Source organism: Pungitius pungitius, chromosome 10, assembly GCF_949316345.1.
Source record: "Pungitius pungitius chromosome 10, fPunPun2.1, whole genome shotgun sequence".
Taxonomy (NCBI): Eukaryota; Metazoa; Chordata; class Actinopteri; order Perciformes; family Gasterosteidae; genus Pungitius; species Pungitius pungitius.
The window spans coordinates 8497209-8516662 of NC_084909.1; the positions used below are offsets into that span (position 1 = coordinate 8497209).

The following is a 19454-nucleotide window of genomic DNA, read 5'->3' on the forward strand; positions in this document are numbered from 1 at the left end:
CAATTATATTGGTTATAAATGATAACATCTCTCATATCTTTTAATCATAACAAAGTCATACAGTGATTATATTGTTCCTGAATGAGAAGTTGGAAACGACAACTCTGCAATAAAAATTATACTGATTTTCATAAGGTCATACAGATTATTTTGGTCCTCAATGAGAAGTTACAATGCACACAAAGGAGTAAAAAACATAGCGTGGCAAAAAATAATACACTGCGGTATTTACATTTTCATAACAAGGTCATACAGTGATTCAACTTGTACTCAATGAGTAGTAAAACATAACGTTGGAAAAACAAATTATATTTTCATTCTCAGGACAAAGTGAATATATTGGTGTAGTGGTAATAAATGATAACATTGCAAAAAGTAAAAAATATTTTTTGTTTTCTTTTTCATAACGAGGTCATGAAGTGATTATAATGGAATTCAGTGAGTAGTTAAACATAACATTACAAACAGTTATTATATTGGTCCTCTGTCAAAAGTAAAGAATGATGAAATTACTAAAATAATCAAAAATCATGTTCACACATAGTGATAAATAAACTCATCTGCAGTAAGGACATTTCCGAATTTTGAAACATAAGAATGTTAAGACATTTTGTTTTTAGTAATGTTTCAATATGGGAACATCTCCAATCCTCTCTGCCAACATGTCTGTTGATCCCTAATTCACATATGCCTCTATTTTACCAAGGAGCTCAGATGCCTGGATCACTGCTGCCACTGCATTCTCTGATTTAAACCGCTCATTGGGAATGTGGGGGGCTGGATGATATTTTGGATACTGAGTCTTTTTGGCATCCACTCCCAGAGTCTTCAGCTCGGCGACCATTAGTGGCAGATCTCTCAGCTGAAGGTTGTAGAGCGAAACCTCGTCAGCGAGGGCCGAAATGGAGGTGCTGGTGGGATGTTGACCGTCTCTTTTATAATGCGCAGCTATGAGCGCCTTTTCCACCACCTGGTGGATCTTGAACAGACACCACTCTGTGCTCGCCCCGCCAATGTCGTTGCGAGCTGCGTTGAGATCGCACCGGGCCTGTCGGCACCAGCGGTGGGCCTCCTCTTTGTTTGGCCTCGGGACATTTTCGTTATGGGTCCAAAAGTTGTAGGAATTGTTGCTTCTGGAGAATCTCTCTCGATTATTTCTGTGACGCCTGGCCTCCTGCTCCCATTGCCCATAGAAGTGGCTGAAATTTGAGCTTCCGCTCGCGTGGGACGAGCCTGCAGTTGTTCCTTTGCTTTTGCCGCTCTTGAGCTCCTCAATTCGATTATTTAGGTATTTGAATGCCTCAGTGGCGAGAAATGGGCAGTCTGGGTTTTTGTCAGGATGCCACCTGAGCCACAGTCGTTTGATGGCTTTAAGCCTCTCCTCCTGCGGAAGAGGCCAGATATCTTTCAAGCATTTGTCAATTTCTCTTTTGGCTTCGTCAACAGATGCTGGCGAGGATCTTGTAGATGACGAACTTGCAGCTGATGGTTTGGAAGAATGAGGCACATCTCCTGCCAGGGTCACCAAGTCCATGCAAGAAGCTTCAGCAGATGTGCAAGTCCCCCCTCCGGGTTCCGCCTTCTTTGGTCGTTTAAACTGATAGATGTCAAGACAACTGACTTCAATCGGCTCATCTTGTCCGATTTCTATTTTGTATCTTTGTCTATAGAGCCCAAAGGGCCCAGACAGTTCTTCAACAACAACTGCATACACGTACTTGTCGTTCGTGTAATAGCCAACATATTCCCCCTCTTCAAAGTTATTAAGGATGCTCATGTCTAAGGAGTCGACCCATTCTTCTGGAATTTCTGATCCAGGGGCTGGTGGATTAAAAAGACTTTCAGCTTCAGCACTGTCAAGGATCCCATTCTTAGCCAAACATTTCTGAACATCTTGACGAGTGCCACATGTGAGAAGATGCCTGAGGACTTGGAGGTGATTTGATCCCATTGTGTTACCTAAAAGGACATTTATCTCTTCTGCCAATGTCATATTGATGCCATCTATCACCATTAAGTCCATGGCATCATTATGTTTCAAGAAAAAAAAGCAATTTTGTTGGTCTTTTTTGACAAAAACATTGGTTTCCGTGTCAGTTTTGTTCAGCGGTTGTCCATCCACCCAAAGCTTTGTTATCAAACTTCTGCAGCAATTAATCTGAATTCTGCCAAAGGTCTTCTTGCACATGTCATCAGCTTCCTTCTGTGTTTTTTCTCCCTGGGACTGGTCTCTGATTAGGCAAATTAGTCCATATGTAAACGCTGGAGAGGACAGATGTTCTTCAAACCATCGACTAAATTCGCAGTCCGTTTCAAGCTCACAAAGCTGCGCATGTGTTTCCACTAATTTCTCCTCAGTGACTTGAGACAGCATTTTAGGCATGAAATTCTGAGGCAGCCACTGTAGCAATCGATGGTTCTCGTATCTGTCGCTGTCCAAATAACATTCTCGGAGTTTCTCGAGCAACAGGAACTTGTTCTCGAGCGCTTCTTCCAACCTTTTAATCTCAAACACGGTGTCATTGTAGTAGAGATTGGAGGATGGGTTCAATTTACCATCCACTGCAGGAAGATACAACGTCTTTACATCACCAAGGGACTGTTTTCCTTCAGTTTTGAGTAAGTTGAAAAACTGCTCAACGGCACGCTTCACGGTTTCCTGTTGGTTTGGGTGCAGTTGTGGCTTATCACAGGAATCAGCATAAACCGCTGCCAGAACATGACAATACTGAGCTGCAGTGGGATGGTCATTTACACCAATGTTCTTGAAGAAGTCTGCAAATTTGACATCCTGCGGAGAAATTTTGTAGAAATATGGTCTGAACTCTCTGTCATGAGGGAGTGAAAAAGACACAACATCACTACGCTCAAGTCCTTTGTCTTTTTCAACCAACACGACTGGAAGACCAGCCAATGGTCGTCCTTCAACCCCGCTAGCTTGCAGATGGCCATACGCACTTCGGAACACCTTAGCGCGGGTTCTGACCAACTGGTCAGTTGCACATGGCGACTGACAGATGTTGCTCATGTTCGTGGTTACACAGCGTGAAGGTGGTTGTTCAAGCGCTCCTGCCTTTTCCATCATTTTCAGGAGCTTCTTTGACTTATAACAAGGGACATGTATGATTGGCATTGATGACCAAATCAATTCTTGATGCTTTTCATCGCTTTCTATCAAAGATCCTCTTATTCCAACAGCAGTTCTCTCCCCAGCAAATGGTTGGTGATATTTGCACAGCTCTTTTTGAATTTTCACAGGAAAAATGAACTTAATGTCTGCGATGGTCTCCAGCAACTTTTCCTCTTTGCTTTCGTCATTACTCACAATAGACAAGGCTGCTTTGAAAATTAGTGACGATTTTTTTTTCAAGTCTTCAAGTGGACCGTTTCTTTTTGCTTCTGATTCCAGCTGTCGTGCAAAATTGATTATGTCATCTGTTGACACAACATGCTTCATCCCAAGGTCTCTCAGTAACTGTTTTGCTTTTTGCGGATCTCCTTCACATAGCGCAGTCCAAAATGTCTCAGGCACAAATCTCTCTTGGGGCAACATTTTCTCGTATAGCGGGACACGCTTATCAAAGTAGTACGATGCTGTCTCCAATCTGCCTTGACAATTGGGAATACATTTTACTGCCTTTATAGAGGAGATGATTTTGTCCTTATGCTGATTGTAACAGAAGGATGGTGACAGCAACAGTTTGAGGCATTGGAACATTTGCATCTCTGTGAGTCCGTGTACAATGGACAGAATGAACTTCATGAAGTAGTCCAAATCAGTCAGGGTTTGGATGTTCAATGCTTGTGACAGACTGCAGTTCTCTACATTACATTGTAGAAAAATGTTGTCAGACAACTTGAACAATTCGGGAAACTCCTTTGAATACATGCTGTTGAGGATGAATACCTCTCTGGGCCCATCAATCCTCACTCTGTTACCATGGACTGTTTCAAATAATGGCAATGACTTGAGTTTTTTTTGATACTCCTGTTTGTCTTCGGACCTGGACACTCCAGACTGCAGGAAACACTGTAGCTCGTTCATCTCTTTGGGAGAAAGCTTTGAAAACTCTGAGTGGTCAATGTTGACGACCTGGTCCAACACAGAGCTTTGATCTTTCACATTCAGAAGTTCAGAGGATAGAAGTGAAAGAATCTCTTTGTCTACATACTCTATGAAGAATAAAATGTCAAGCTTCATAAACCCAAGTTTAAAGAGGATGCCTGAGTTTTTTTCTGAATCAATCTGGATCACACTTGGCATGTTTCTCACTGCTTGCAGGAGGAGCTTGTTGTTTCGCCTTGGACAGACAACAGGTAAAATGCAGCAGTCATTGAAGAGTTGCCGTACCTCACTTATTGTCAGGCTTTGTTTATCACTCATTGAAATGAAACTAAATGGTTTAATTTCACTCATTAAGAACTTCCAAAGTGACTTCAACCACTCCAACGTGGTCTTGTTCGGGACATGAAGTCCACTGTATGAATCAACTTGACATTCCTGGAGAAGCTGCTGAATTAATGGCTTTAGATATTCCACTGCACAGGGAAGCGTCAAACTCTTGACCAGGCTTAAACTTTTTAGAGCTTCAATGTGATCCTTGTTGGACTGAAAATCTGCAAATTGGGCTTCGTAGCCAAGGAACAGACGGCTATATCTTGATATCAGCTTGGGAGACTTAGAGTTAAACACTTCCAAAACCTTGTCACTCGTGAGAAGCAGTGGGAGCCCATTGAAGGAACTGGCAATGTCCTTGGTGACCTTTTTTAAGTCCAAATCTTTCAAGCAGAAACTCAAGAGCTGCGAAAATCTTTTTTCATCTCTGATTAAAGTGGCAATTATGGGCAACGGTAATTGCTGATGAGTGTGGGTTGGGTCATTAAGAGGTTTTTCTTTCAGGAAAGTCCTGACACTTAAAGGATTCACTTCTTTCACTTCAAGGTCAGCGGATCGGAAACCTTTCCAAACAGGATTCATGGAAAACGGAACCAAAGTCATTCCAAGATCTTCCAAAATGTGATAGATCTCATCCATTAGATCATGTGTCAGGTAAGGTGCCTTAGTTGTGTCAGTTTCTCTAATGTTACACCAGTCAAAGGAGTACAGCTGAAATGTTTGGCCTGCAATTATTTTTTTGGAACGTCGCATCACTGGAATCACATTGAGGCCTCTCTCTTTGACTGATCTGTATACCTCATGGATCATTTCATGCCAATCTTGTTCAACACGAGTGGACACAGTTGGCCAAAAACATACGTAGCCTGACTCAATCTGTTGAAAAGTCACTTTCTTTTTCGCCATGGCGCAGCTCATGTAATGAAGGAGATCTCCATACAGTGGAGCGATGACATTCTGTCTCAAAGATTCATTCCAGTTAGATTTAGTACTCTGCCCGTCTTCTTTCCAAAGGTTTTTCCTTGCAGAATCTACCTCAAAGTTTGCATTGACGTGCACTGGCAATCCAGTTTCCCCTGGCAAAGGAAGTGAACAAAAGGCTTGACCGATAAAGTTCTCAGGGCTGGAAAATACGCCATCTGAACTTATGCCCATCTTCATGTTTACACGCGCTGCTATGGCTACTTGGGGTAGCTTGACAGGTTGTGTTGGCTCTGTGTCACCACAGTTTTTAAATGAGCCAAACTGTTCCGCAATGATCCATTCAGTTTGTCTTTTCTTGGAGGTTGAAATCAAGGTTCTGTAAATCACTTGTTCTGCCATTGTTGCATTGTCTGATTGCAGCGCATTTTGTTGAAGTTTTACAAAAGCCTCTTTTTTTCCTTTGCATTCCTCTGGTACAGTTTTTTCCACCTCAAAGATGGTTTTAAGTTGCTCTGAATGTTCATTGATTTCATGGACTTTTATTTTGCAGATGTTTTTCAGAAACAGAAGGAGTCCTTCGGGATCTTCAGCGAGAGCAGAGCACAGTTCTCTCATATCCTCTTCAGTGACACCCTTCTGGGAAATTTTAGAGGAGTTTGCCATGGTACCCATCCGTAGAGGTAATCTGAACATGGTGCCTTGTTTAAGAGGAAAATGGTCTGGAAGAAAGGATTTGTAGACATCCATGTACATGTTCTTGAAGGTGTCAACTAGCTTATAGCCAGTGCCAGCTGGTGGTTTGCCTGAAGAACTTTCAATGTACTTCTGATTTGGATCAGAAATGCAGAGTTTTTCATCTCCAGTGAGGATTGAGGGGCAGTCAGTTAGATGGTAAACAGAGTTGAATCCTATTCCATATTTTCCTATCTTCCCTGGAGAGTTGTGCTTTCCTCCTTCTCCCAGCTGTTGAATGCCGAGCAGGTCATCTTTTGAAAACACCTTGTTGTTGAAAACGCACAGTGCTGGACCCTGCAGCTGGTTCCATTTCTTCCCAAAGGTTTTTTCTTTGCCATGATGTCTTTTGTCCCAAACAAAGTGAATTTCTGTTGCCTCTGCATCATCAGCATTTTGAATAAGCTCTTTAAGGATATCCTTCTTTGCTGGATAGGCAGAAATTATGTTTTTAATTCGAACAGTTAGTTCTTCCTGCTGTTTAAATGGAAAAGAAAATGGTGAAATGTCCTCATCTTGGGAGTTTTCGAGGGTATGATGCTTGGTAGTTTTGATTCCGAAGTAGCGTGCCACAACACGAGGGAGAAGCTCGTGACATAATGTGACACCGGGATCGACTGGCATCCATGGGCTGTCATTGTAAAATATTTCACTTGCACGTTGTAAAACACCATGTTGGTTGGGTATGAGTTGGTCAATAGTTGTCTTGACTTTTTCCTCAAATATCCCTTCTTTGAGAATTTTCAGGCACATTGCTAGATCACTCTTCGGCAAGGGTTTGTTACCATTTTGGAAATGCACCTCCTTGAGCACATTTTGAAACTGACTGGTTGTGAAACATTTTTCAACACCTACACTTTCCCAGAGCCTCCTGTAATCAATGAAGGCAGTTGGAAGAATGTAGAGGTATGGTTTTGCTTCAAATTCCCCATTTTCAGCTACACAGTTCACATTTACGAATGTACTGCCAACAAGCATGAATGGGAATGAATTTGCCCTCTGGGAAATGAAAGTGGAATCCCCAGACTCACTGAGCCACTGATTCAGGAACTTATAGCACTCCGATGCGATTTTGTGAAGCGTGGATGCGTCGATGGATTCAGATTTCTTACATGCTTCTTGCAGCTGCTGAAGTACCTCGCCAGAACTTGGTCTGTCATGAACTCCCAAAAGTTGCAGGACTGCATCAGCGTTGTGTATTTTCAGATTGTCTTGATCGAGCACATGCTGTGTCATGTTCACAAGGGGGGAGCATTTGGCAGTAAAAAGAGCAGTGGGTTTTTGAAATGTTGCGCTTCTTTCCATTTTGGTGTCGCCGGGGCGAAATGCTGGGAGAAATTCAGTCATTCTCAGTGTTTCCCAGTGGGGAGAATCTTTGTCATGTGTGTGACTCTTCATGAGTTCGATCAGGCAATTCAAATGCCCAAATGCCTTCCTTTTGTCTGTGCTCCAGGTTTTGGGGATTGTGCCTGCTTTCTGCATGATGTCTTCCAGTGGTAGATGATCATTTGCCATTCCAAGTTCCAACAAACGTTGAATCCTTTTGGGGGAGCAAAAGTCATTTTTGGTACCCCCAAGCAGGCGTCCCTCGTCTGTTTCAAAAAGAAGGGATACTCTCCCTGACGGATTCACAAGTTTCCTGATGAGCTGGAGTTGTCCACCTTTTGTGGGGATGCATGGATAACGCAGAAGTAGTTTGTCGATGTCTTTGTTATTTAGGTCAATAGCGTGCAGCACAAGAGTATCTCTGCTCTTAGGATCCATGGTACTAAGGTTGCAAAACACTATTTCTTGATAAAACTTCTCCCAGGTCAATGTTCTCTTCTGTAAAACGTCCTCGAGGCCACACTTTTTGAAGCCATTTCTCAACCACAGTGGAAGAGGAACAAGGCGGCTTGGTGATTTTGCATGTTTCTTGCATACCTGCATAGCAAGTGCACTGATGTCCTTATCCTCTTCGATGCTCTCGTGTAGAAAAATGGCAGTGTTAATTGGGCACCAATATTCACCATCACTAAAGAGCTCCAGGCCACGAGAGTGCTGAGCAATGGTGGTGTACAATGCATCGACCAAAGGCTTGAAGGTTTCACTCACTTTCTCTCTATCAGGCCAAAATGTGTGATAACAGTAATGTTCCAGTTGCTTGTTTTCAGACATTGTCTTTAGTGCCAAAAGTGCAGTAACATACGCCGTCACTACTGGATCCTGAAGAAGGGCTTTGTTCCAGTTGTGTTTCAGCCCACTCTCCCACAGTCCTTTTCGGTTACTCGTCACAGCAAATGTTCCATTTACATTGACTGGAAGACCAGTATGAACAGAAAGAGGGAGGAAGCAAAATGCCTGTCCAACTAGATTTGTTTGCAACGGGGTCAGTTTCCCAGTGTCTGGATCATGTTGCAAAGGCACAGCAATCCCACCAATGGGCAAAGAGAACGTGGCTTGCTTGTTTTTCTCCAGAGCCATTTGCAATGACTGATTTGTCCCAAAGCAGCTGTAAAGAAGCCAGAGCTGGACTTCAGTTACACCAGATTGCTGACTAGTTATTTGGACAACGTTGACTTTGCCACAGTCAATGACTTCTTTGCATTTTCCATCAAGTTTCTTCAGTAATTTCTCAGCTTCACGTTGGTTTGGCTGAAAGACATATTCATCAGGAATCTGAATTGCACTCACAGTGGTTTTGGACACAGTCAGGACGGTTTCGATTTCGTCTTCTCTCGGGGGAGTTGATACGTTGTTTGAGATACGCTGTAGCGACAATGTATTAATGTTCTTTAAAAACAGCAGGTGTGTTTGTGAATTGTTTGTAAAGTGGTGTTGAAAAGTGACAATATTGTGTTTGTGATACACCTTTGAACTTATTTCTGACTTGGAAGCCTCTTCTTCAGTTCTGAAAGGAAGTCGAATCAGAGTGCCTGCATAGGGCTCAGTAGGACCGTCCCTCTTGAAGTTACAATCAAAAATGCGTTCATATGGTCCAAACTGACCAGGAAAGCAATGAAAAAGTCGTTTCTGAGAGAGATCCAGCTTGATTCCAGGATTTGTATTTAGTTTAATGTGCTTCTTGAGGTGTGTCACATTTGGATCAAGTATGAGAAGACTGTTGCCACTGAGGACCGAAGGAATATCGGTCACATGGTACACGGTATTGAATCCAAGTCCAAACTTTCCAATTTTTTCCACTTTGTTTTCCTTCGAGGCAGAACCAACTCTGACAATATTTTTCCAATCCTCAGCTGTGAACTGCTCATTATTAAATGCCCAAAGGCAAGGCCCTTGACAAAGAGTCATGTCAGGGTCAATGAGACTTTCAGGACTGTCTTTGTGTACTCTGAAATCCACCAAGAACTTGCAGGCTTTGGCCCCAGCATCTTCTGCATTTTGAATCAGCTCTTTGAAGATGTCACTGTCTTCATCATACTCTTTGAGAATGTTTTTTATCCTTATTGTTATGGGTTCAGATTGTCCACACTGTTCTATGCCCACCAACTCTGGATCAAGGATGTGGGTACTGAGAAATCGGATGTTAAACCATTCAGCAGCAGCTCTTGGGATTTCTTCATGAACAACATGAATTTCCTCTTCGTTGTACTTAAACTCTTGTAACCCATTTTTGCTGACATCACAGAAAACTGCAGTTGACAGTGGTTTCAGGGCATGTTGTTCACCATCTATGAGAACTGGAACAGGGATGTCATCCTCAACTTTCTTCTTCTCTCTCCACAGCCAGTTGAGGATTTCTATTGACACTTTTACCTCAGAGGAATTTGCAAATGGTTGCTGCCTTTCTTCAATGGTTTTCTGGATAGAATAAAGAATATCAATAATTTCTTCATCTGAAAACAACATTCTCAGGCCGAGCTCCCGGAGCAAGTTTTTGTATGGCCTAAATTCACTTGGCACCTTCCCGATGTAAGAGCTCAGATCGAGATTGGGTGGGTAGTCTAGAACCAGATCCTGAATGGAAACAAACTGCTGGCGGTTCCACAGCCAGGGAGTGTCCTTGTTCATCAATTTGGAAAATTCTGAGATGTGCTCCTGCATGTGTTTGTAGATGCTATGCAATTTCCTCTTGAAATCTACATTTGTGTCAGGGTCCGCCATTTCCTTTGCTTTTGATTCCAGGACCAACAAATTCTCTACTACTTTTTGCGGCGGGGGCTGGCGCTTAAGATCAAGTTGGCTGCTCACTCTGTCACTGAACTTTCCCACCAGGGGCATCACATGCCCAACAATGTCTTTGTACACAGAATGTCTTATTTCATCCGGGCAGAAGAAACAACGTTTCTGAAATCTGTCATTATTGTGGTTATTACCAAAATCAAGACATGGGATCCATTTTAGCCTCTTGAGGTGATGAAGCTGTTGAGCAGAAAACTTTGAGAGTAGATCATTGGTGTCCAACATCTTCAAGAGCACCTCAGCTCTGTTGAGAGCTTCAGTTTGAGAATCAGCATGATGTCCATCAATCAGTGTGGCAGCTCGTAGCAAGTGCTCAGGTGACACATCGACTTCTTTACAGAGCAATCCGAGATCTCTTAGGCTTTGAAGCATCTGCGGTGTGTGAGTGTAGGAGGGTGGGGGGAAGAAATCTGAATCAAATATTACTTTGAAGTTTTCAATTCCTGGATCAAAAAGACTTGAGGTGTTTCTTGGCTTTCCATTCACCTCCATGAAGCTTAAGGCCTTACATCTGCGTTTCAAGGTCTGATTTTGAGGGAAAAGGTTCTCACCGTGCTGTAAGATCCAAGTCATAATGTTCTCAGTGTCTTGCTTTTTGAGAGCTCCCCTCTCAATACAATCAATGAGGAGATTGGTCGCTTCAGCAGTGTTCAAGAGATTAACCTTCAGCAGCTGTAACAGTCTGCGATCAGCCTCAGTTGCACACTGCACAACAGAATCGGGCATGGGGAACTCTGCTGGTACTGTTAGACCAGAAGTAAGAAGCACAGCCTGTTTTGATTGAGCTGCAACACAGGCACCTTTCATGGTCTGAAAAAGAGGCAACTGGGAGAGTAGATCTTTCTCAGCCTTGGAGAGAGAATCCATTCGAAAGTCGAGGTAAGAAAGATACTCTTTCAGTTCTTCTCGTGCTTTGAAAGAAGCAGTCTTGAATTCTCTGATGATAACCTGAGAATCTAAGTTCGCCAAGACTTTCATGACACTCTTTGGAGATGGACACAGCACGTACGAGTCCAGGTCTTTGTGTGTGAGCCAATCGTTTCCTCTCACCACTGTCCCACCAACTTTGCTCAGCAACTGAGCTATTTGTTCTGGCAAGTTCATCTGCTTGCTCTTCTGAAAAATGAGGATTGTTTTCTGCTCCAGTCTTGCAAGTGATACAGGCTGACTGGCAGACAGGGGACTGACTGGTATTAATGGCATTCCAGTGAAACGACTTAACTCTTTGAAGTGCATGTTGAGAAATTTCCAGAATTCTTGGAGCCAGTCTAAAGGCGGATGTTGGTTGCGGCGGATGTCCCAGGTGACAAGCCCTGTCCTCATCTGCTTCCAGTCTTGTGGCAAATACCTCCTTGTGTATTCGGCAACATGGGCTGCACCAATGTTGATGACCTTAAATAAATCTGAAAGACATACACATATATGTTGGTGTGGTGTGAAAACATGCAGATGACAATCACTTTAATGACCCATTTTCTATAAATGACACCTACTTTTTCTGGCCAGTTCTTTCAGGTGGTCTCTGCACACGGGAGTGAGATCATCTGGGATGAAGAGGTGTTTGCAGAATGGTAGCAAGACTCTGCACAGAAGATAAGTTTGTTTATTGTGCATATGTCATTTAGCGTACACTTTCATCCATAGTGACTTACATGCATACATGCATTTCAACCATAAATTACAGTAAATCCTTAGTAACTTTTGTTAATTTATCATTTTTTTTTAAATGTAAAACGAATTTGGCTAAAAATGTAAAACCTACCTTGGAAAATCCCTGCTGTCAATCAAAGCAGTGTCTTCCTCTCTGTTTGAAAAGGATCTGAAAGAGCCATCGTTGAGTGGAAGTAGCTGAAGGCCCTGGAGATCTTTGTACTGTCCATCACTTAAGACGTATTCCAAAAGACAGAGTTTGTCCTCTTTAGAGATGTTGTGCACACCAATCCTACGGAGAATGTCCCTCAGGAAAGTTGGAGTCACATGTTTTAGGGGGCGTGGGTACGCCTTACTTAAAGCCCTTGAAACACTACCTGGTAAAGTGACAAGATTTTCTCCGCATGAAACCAGAGTCCTTTTAATGGCGGCAAATGTGTCGGGGCTGGTTGGACCATTACAAGGCAACACGGCTTCTGACGGAGTGATGAACGCTCTTTCATCTTTGGCAAGAGAGAGGACAGCTACATTCTGGCTGAATAAGTGATGAAAGACATCCAGAGCAACGACATACCACTTGTCTTTGTGTGGTATCTGAGCGATGTCTGGCCACAGATCGTACACGGACGGGACGGGTAGAAACGATTTTTGGGCAAGTGTGATAGCATCTTGAATGATCATGAGGTATGCGTGTGGGAGCACCTCCTTCATCAGCAATTCATTCCACACGGCATGTTCGTCGTGTTTCTGGTCGTCCTCTTGCCACTTGATATGTCTTCTGTTGTCTGTGAGGCCAAAGCAGGCGTTGATATAAACCGGGAGGCCTGTCTTGTTGGATTCGTTGTTTGGGAGAGGAAGGAAGCAGCTCAGTCTACTCTCACTACAATCTGTCTTCTCACCACACGGGAATGCCAAGTCAACTTGAGGGAAAAAGCTCAACTTCTTTGCCAGTGAATCAAGATTTTCAACGTGGCCTTCTTTCATGGTACATGTTGTCACCAGCCACTTTGTGACTTTTTGTTTCTCTGAGTTGAGAGTTATCAGTTTAAACCTGGTTGAACCCTCAACAATTGACTTGTCTTTTGACTTCAGAATGACATCTGTGTGGACGGAGGACTTCACCTCAAGTCTTTTGTTTACAGTGCCGTGTGCATTGATGTGGATCAAGGTCACAGAGGTCACATTTTTCAGGAACAGAAGACTCAAATCTGCATCCAAAATAAAGCTATCAAAAAGCTCGACCACCTTGTTAGTGTCGTACAGATTATCGGAAATATCTGATGCCTGATTGCGCAAGGGGAACCTGAAGATTGTCCCGTCAAAGTGTTGATCGTCCACGATGACTTTTGACCATTCTTGCCTGCTTACAAGTGAAACTATATCTCGAAATGGTTGGAACTGATCGATCATAGTCGTTAGAGCATCTTGGTGTTCTGTGTCATCCAAAGACCACAGAAAACCCTTCTCGTTTTCAAATATCTTTTCCTGGGGGTCCATCATGCCCAGGTGCTTTGAACTGAATATACATGGCACATCTGTGAATAAAGTAAAACAGATATGGCCCAATCAATTAATTATTATCACTACATAGGGACCAATACTCCAACGGGATCGTTATGAGAGTGTATCTGTAGATGATTTCACCTGTTATGTGGTAAACAGAGTTGAAGCCGATACCAAACCTCCCGACTTTGTTTGGGTCGTTGCGTTTGCCGCTTCGCCCGACCAGCTGAATTCCATCCCAGTCATCCTCCGTGAACGCAGCATTGTTGTAGGCGTAGAGAGCAGGACCTTTGTTAAAACAAAAATAAAAAATTGCTCACAGGAAAAGTGCTTGTGTAACAATTTAAGTTTGCTAACTGTCTCTGGTCTCTTTATTGATGTTCATTGGAAACGCATTGCTAGGCAACCAGAGAGGTCCAGGGTTTACTCCCTGTTAACTGATGACATTCACATACACTTCTGCAAGGAATTTTTAATAGAAGGTTCCGTACATTATTTTGACACCATTCTAATTTTGCAAGTACCCTAATAGAAGGCCCAAATGTAAGAAAGGCATATCAAAGGGGTGGGGGTGGGTGTAGTTGTATGCACCCTGTCCACTGGTGAGCGGTACTGCTGCGCTCAGCGAGTAGTGAGCCATTGTATAAGGTGAAAGGAAACACTTGGACAATATTTAACAGGGAAGACGAGCGCACATAATTAGGAGAGAATATATATAACTACATAACTTTAATGTATATATAGTATATAATGTTGTGTTAATAAAACTTTTATATCTTTGGCAAAACAATCTGGAGTATGGAAAGAAGCACACATGAAAACAATGGACGTAAACAAAGTACAGTGCTGACATTTCATTACTAGATAACAATATTTTTTTAATGGGTCTTTTTTATTCAATTTTCTCATATCAATTTGGGCTGAAAAATACACCACCACCTGGAGCTTGGCTTTTCTCTGGAGATGCTGCATACCTTGGTATTCTCCCAATTCATTGGTCCAAAGGCTCTCAGTTCCATAGCTTCTCTCATCATGGATGAAAACCACTTCTGTGGCTTGAGCATCGTCTGCATTTTGAATCAGCTCCTGTTGTCAGATAAGAACAATAACCGTCAGATCTTAGCAGATCAAAGATAACACTCCAATGGATGGATGGATGGAGCCTGGTTAGACTTTGCTAGACTGATTGACATCTCCTTCACTTTTATACATTATTATCTTTATCTGTTTGACTGGAGAGAAACATTTTTTCAACCCCCTGTGTGTGTTTGCTGGTCTAATCAGCCAGAGTGACTCAAAACACCCTTATAGGGCATACAGAGTGGAACTTTAATAAGACTGAGAAATTGATTGTCAATATTACACAATAAACAAATGCCTTTTTGACATATTATCTCAATTGTTGTTTGGACATTTTTGGACATTGTTGGCATTGTTGGACGCGGTGCAAGAATGAAATGTTAATAGTTCCGTGAGTGAAAAGAGGGTGTCTTTTCAAAACAATTAAATCCTCCCTAGTGTACCATAAATAGTTGGCTTTAACCATAAAGCTTCCTAAGCTCATCTCTACATTAAGATAAAGAAACAAGATTTAGCCCATGAAAAACAGCAGTGAGAACAACAACAAAAAAGATATAAAGTATTGCAAATTAAAATAGTTGGTAGATTAAAGGCAGGGAAAGACAAACATAAAATAAAAATGCAATATGTGCATTCATTGAGTGTGACGCCTTATTTGTCGTTTCATTGGCAGGATAAAAAGTGCAATTTAAATATTTCCCAACCCAAAAGTCTTTCATGTCAATAAAAACACCTGTTTCCGGATTCAACATGTCCAAGCTGCTTATACCAAGGGAAATATACTTATTACTACTTAGAAATACAGGTGTGTTAGCTAAATCCCCAAAAAGAATGCTATCAGTTATAAAATATGAAAGCCTATACAAAGAAATGACTGTAAATCAGTATTCATCAGAGCATTTCACCCACTTTCAAAATCTGTCCGCCATCCGGATATCGACGGAGAATATCCTGCAGGTAGTCAAGGAAGGGCGGGGCTGTGGCCCCAAAGGGCCTTCTGTACCAAGGGGAAGAAACTACAGTTACAACTTTAAATAAGCACAGAGTGAGTCCTGAAGGAAGATGTGGGAATTGATTGAAGATCAATCAGTATGTTTAATTGACTTGTATGTTTAGCCATTATGTGCTCTTATTACTTCAATGCTGCTAATAATTGACTCAGAGACATTATTACCTATAATATATATATCGCTCGTAATCTGGACTCATAATCAATTGTCTACTGAAAATTTGCTCCACTTCCCTATGGTTAAAATAGCACGTTATTCCTGAGGTGATTCAGATGGAACATAAAACAACATAAAAACCGAGATGCACTCACCTAGATTTTCTCTTGGTCTTCGAACTCATCCTTTCAGGCTTGGAAGCTGTAAGAGAGCCAGAGTACATGTCATGATCTTGGAGGACAAGTCCATGTCACGGCTGCACCTGCTGCCACATATTGGCACACTGTTTTAATATACGTGTCCCTTGTTGAGTTTTGTTTGTAGCCTTTAATTGTCTGCTCGAGCGCTTAGTAGAGCACATTATAAGTAATTATAAAGTATTTTTAAATATATAGGCCCCAACTTGACCTGATTAAGCCATCTCGATAACTTTTATTGATGTATGTTGTGGCATAAAAAAAAGATATACGGTTATTTTTGCCCAGAAAGTAAAAATGCAAAGAAATAATTTCGACTACTGTTGTCTTTGTGAGGATATGAAAGGGTTACAGTCAGGGCTGGGACAAAAAAAGGGCCCTGGCGTTTTTGCTCAGACCGGCCCCCACAATCGGTCGGACACAACCACCAACCGGTACACTATCCTAGCTTTCCCTGTAGATATGCATATCTATTGCTCCGTTCCCAAAAACCCATACAAAGCTGAGGACTTGTGTAAGTGCCATGGACAGTAATGTCGGTAATCAGACAGTTGATGGACCCCATTGACTTCCATAGTAGAAAAAAAAAATACTATGGAAGTCAATGGGGTCCATCAACTGTCTGATTACCGACATTCTTCAAAATATATATTTTTGTTTATCAGAATAAAGAAATTCATACAGGTTTGAAACAACTTGGGGGTGAGTAAATGATGACACAATTTTCCTTTTTGGGTGAACTATCCCTTTAAAGAGTACAAACCCCTCTTTAATATGACACCAAACAAAATGTACCTCTAATTGTTGAGATACTTCCCATAAAAAACCTATACAAACAAATTACTCACACAAAAACGTCCTGATAATATTTATATAAAATGTACAGTATTCAGTATTGCCGTAATATTGCATATTGATGATATTGGAAATTCAGATGAAACATTATAAAATATCTAGTTAGTTGAATATACAGCTTTCAAAATGCAAAGCGGGTTTTTAACCCCCAAATAACATGCGTTAGCGACCTCTTCTAACGTGTAACTCGTGGGCGAGTAATAATTAAAATAATCAAATGGCATCATTTAAGTTTTTTTCTAGAGAAGAAGGGCCGTCGACGTTATGAGTTTTAAATGTTTACATTAGAATATCCGAAGTTGCAAATGAATAAGTGAACTCTCAACTCTTAGCTTATGCTGTGTTATTTGACTTTAGCTAACTGAGTGGCCATTGCAGTAACTTTTAAGTGACAATTTGACAAATGACAAGCTGACACTCAGACTTTATAATAGCAACAACCGACAACGATAATGTTTGTTGCCTTATTATAATATTCATTAATTGAGGTAACTGTTAAATCGTCATCATCTTCGTTGTGGCCCAGCCAGGCCCACACACACTATCCTCATGCACCGCCCTGATTAACACCCCCTCCCTGTTCATGGAGCTACCTGCTTGCTTACCGCTTCAATGACACTCTCCTGCTCACTATGCCCCTTCTTGACTTCACTGTCACACTGACACCTGCTGCACCATCTCCTCTGCTGCCTGCGAGCCGTCCCGTATTACCCGGGACATCCCGAATTATGGGCAATTTTGATTTGTCCCGGCCGGGACAGCTCCAGTACCGATTTGCCAATCACAGCCTGCTAAGTCAATGACGCGCGAAAAACTCCCGGTTGTTGAGACGTTGTGGCGCGTCAGACCAGTGTGTGCGCGCGGGTGCCGGGTGGCCAGAGCGGAGCATGTGAGGATGTGCAAGCCCGGCCGCTAGTACCACTCCCCCCGTCAGCCCGCGAAAGTGTCCCTGATTTGGGGTTGGGAGAGTTGGCAACCCTACTGCGAGCCGCAAGCACCGCTATCGCTGTGGCTTGTCACCTCTCCTCCTCCATGTGCTATGTTCACCTGCTGTTTCTGCAACATGTCGTCAGGTTCTGTAGTAGTTTTGGAAACTGAAGCTACAGCACTAAACACGTCGGTTATTTTTGAACATGTTGAGGCATCAACCTCTAGATTTTTTTTTGGCCCGCAATTTCTCCGCACCCCCCTTGCTCTTACGTTTTTGTTTCTCCATCTTAATCCACACATTTCTTTCTAGCTCTGAGTCACTGAATGCATCTGACTGACACACGGAGAGGGAGGGGTGGAGCCTGCTAAGAGATGATTGGGCCAGCCCAGTGTCAGTATGGAAAATGAACCAATGGGCCGCTGTCCCTGCTTTATGGGCCGGTTTTTTTTTTAAATACATTTTTTATAGGCCTATCGACCGGCCCCCAAGTGCGTCGGCCCACCGGGCATTTGCCCGGTATGCCCGATTACCAGTCCAGCCCTGGTTACAGTACATTGGTGCTTTAAGTTGGATTAATTTCGGAAATATGTATTTATAAATATCTATCAGATCTGTCAACGCACATACATAAAAGTCCTATCACGTCCAAAGAGGTTTACACTGCATGTCAACATTCATCCCTTTGACACAGGTTCCCAATGAAGGCAGAGGAGAGAGGGCTAGTGCAAATCGTGGCTATGGCAACCATAGATATACCTATGCTCATAGACATGTATAGAAAAGCCTTTCTATACATGTCTATGCCTATGCTGGTAACTCAATGAGGCACTTCCTGTCACAGGTTGCGTGTGGCGAGTCAACCCTCATTAGGAAGTAGCGAGCTCCTCCTGAGGCAGAGGCTGGCATGCAAGGCTCCACCCAACCTAACCCAAATTATTTGCAAAAAACTATTTGCAAACCAATGTATTTTTATACCTGCGACTCCTTCACATCCTGCTTGTTTAGTGCGTTGAAGTGAGTCTCACTACTTAAGTCCAACTGGTTTTGTGTGGTTTAGAAATCTTTAGTCAGGATAGATTTCAAATGCAATGTAAACTGATTTATCGTCTTTTATAGGGAGGTTTTTCTGATTTTAATCAAGCGTCAAAATATTTTTGGGTATTCCCAGTTCAGAGGTCCACGCTTGCCGAGCAAATGCATGTGTTAAATTGTCAGCGAAATACTTGCAGCTTCACCACATCAGGTCTTCATATGAGAGGTCACAATTAGATTAGTCTGCCTCGCGATTGTCTAACGCGATCTGCTAAAACGCAAATAACATTATAATTAGAAGTACAATGATTTGAAGATCATGAAAAAGTTTGTATCCGTCCCGTCGACATTTAAGCAGAAGACACTGCTGATGCCAAAGTATAAAATGGATCCATGCATGAATTAATTAATACAATAGACTATACACAATGAATTCACCAACTAGTTTATTGATGGCAAAAAAATGGAAAACTTTTCGACCGCTCAGCATTTAAATGTAGATGTTCTTTTCTTGCGATTAGATTTCTCATATCTCTAATACTTAATTAAATTCCTCATAGTGCTCATAAACAAGTTCAGAATTATAAATACACAAAAAGAAAGTTACCTCAGTCATATCTGTGAAGAGCCGCATCAGTTACCAAGTGTAAGAGCCTTCTGATGTCTCATCAGTTCTGCAGCTTATAAATCCTTCTGATGAACACCAGACCAAACCTCGGTTCTAAGCTTTCGTTGTCTTGTGAAATCAAGTGTCATTTGTGGCAAAACGAAACGTAAGAAAACTCAAAGCCGGAAAAAATAGGTTG

The 19454-nt window shown here is 42.2% G+C and overlaps 1 protein-coding gene across 1 annotated transcript; it reads right to left on the bottom strand.

Annotated features, from left to right (window-relative positions):
- Nucleotides 1-94: 94 nt before the first annotated feature.
- Nucleotides 95-19368, bottom strand: si:dkeyp-118h9.7 (sacsin). Its single transcript, XM_037488240.2, has 8 exons — nt 19256-19368; nt 15789-15834; nt 15377-15464; nt 14362-14473; nt 13529-13675; nt 11997-13419; nt 11728-11816; nt 95-11637 (listed from the first exon to the last, which is right to left on the bottom strand). The coding sequence occupies exons 2-8, from the start codon at nt 15815-15817 to the stop codon at nt 677-679; spliced, it is 12849 nt and encodes a 4282-aa protein (XP_037344137.2). The 5' UTR covers nt 15818-15834; nt 19256-19368; the 3' UTR covers nt 95-676.
- Nucleotides 19369-19454: the final 86 nt, after the last annotated feature.

Coding starts and splice junctions, on each gene's coding strand:
- si:dkeyp-118h9.7 (XM_037488240.2), bottom strand. CDS start 15,817: ATGAGTTCGAAGACCAAGAGAAAATCTAG. Junction 13,420..13,528: donor CTCTGTTTACCACATAACAG/GTGAAATCATCT, acceptor CTTTATTCACAG/ATGTGCCATGTATATTCAGT. Junction 11,638..11,727: donor GAAAGAACTGGCCAGAAAAA/GTAGGTGTCATT, acceptor TATGTCTTTCAG/ATTTATTTAAGGTCATCAAC.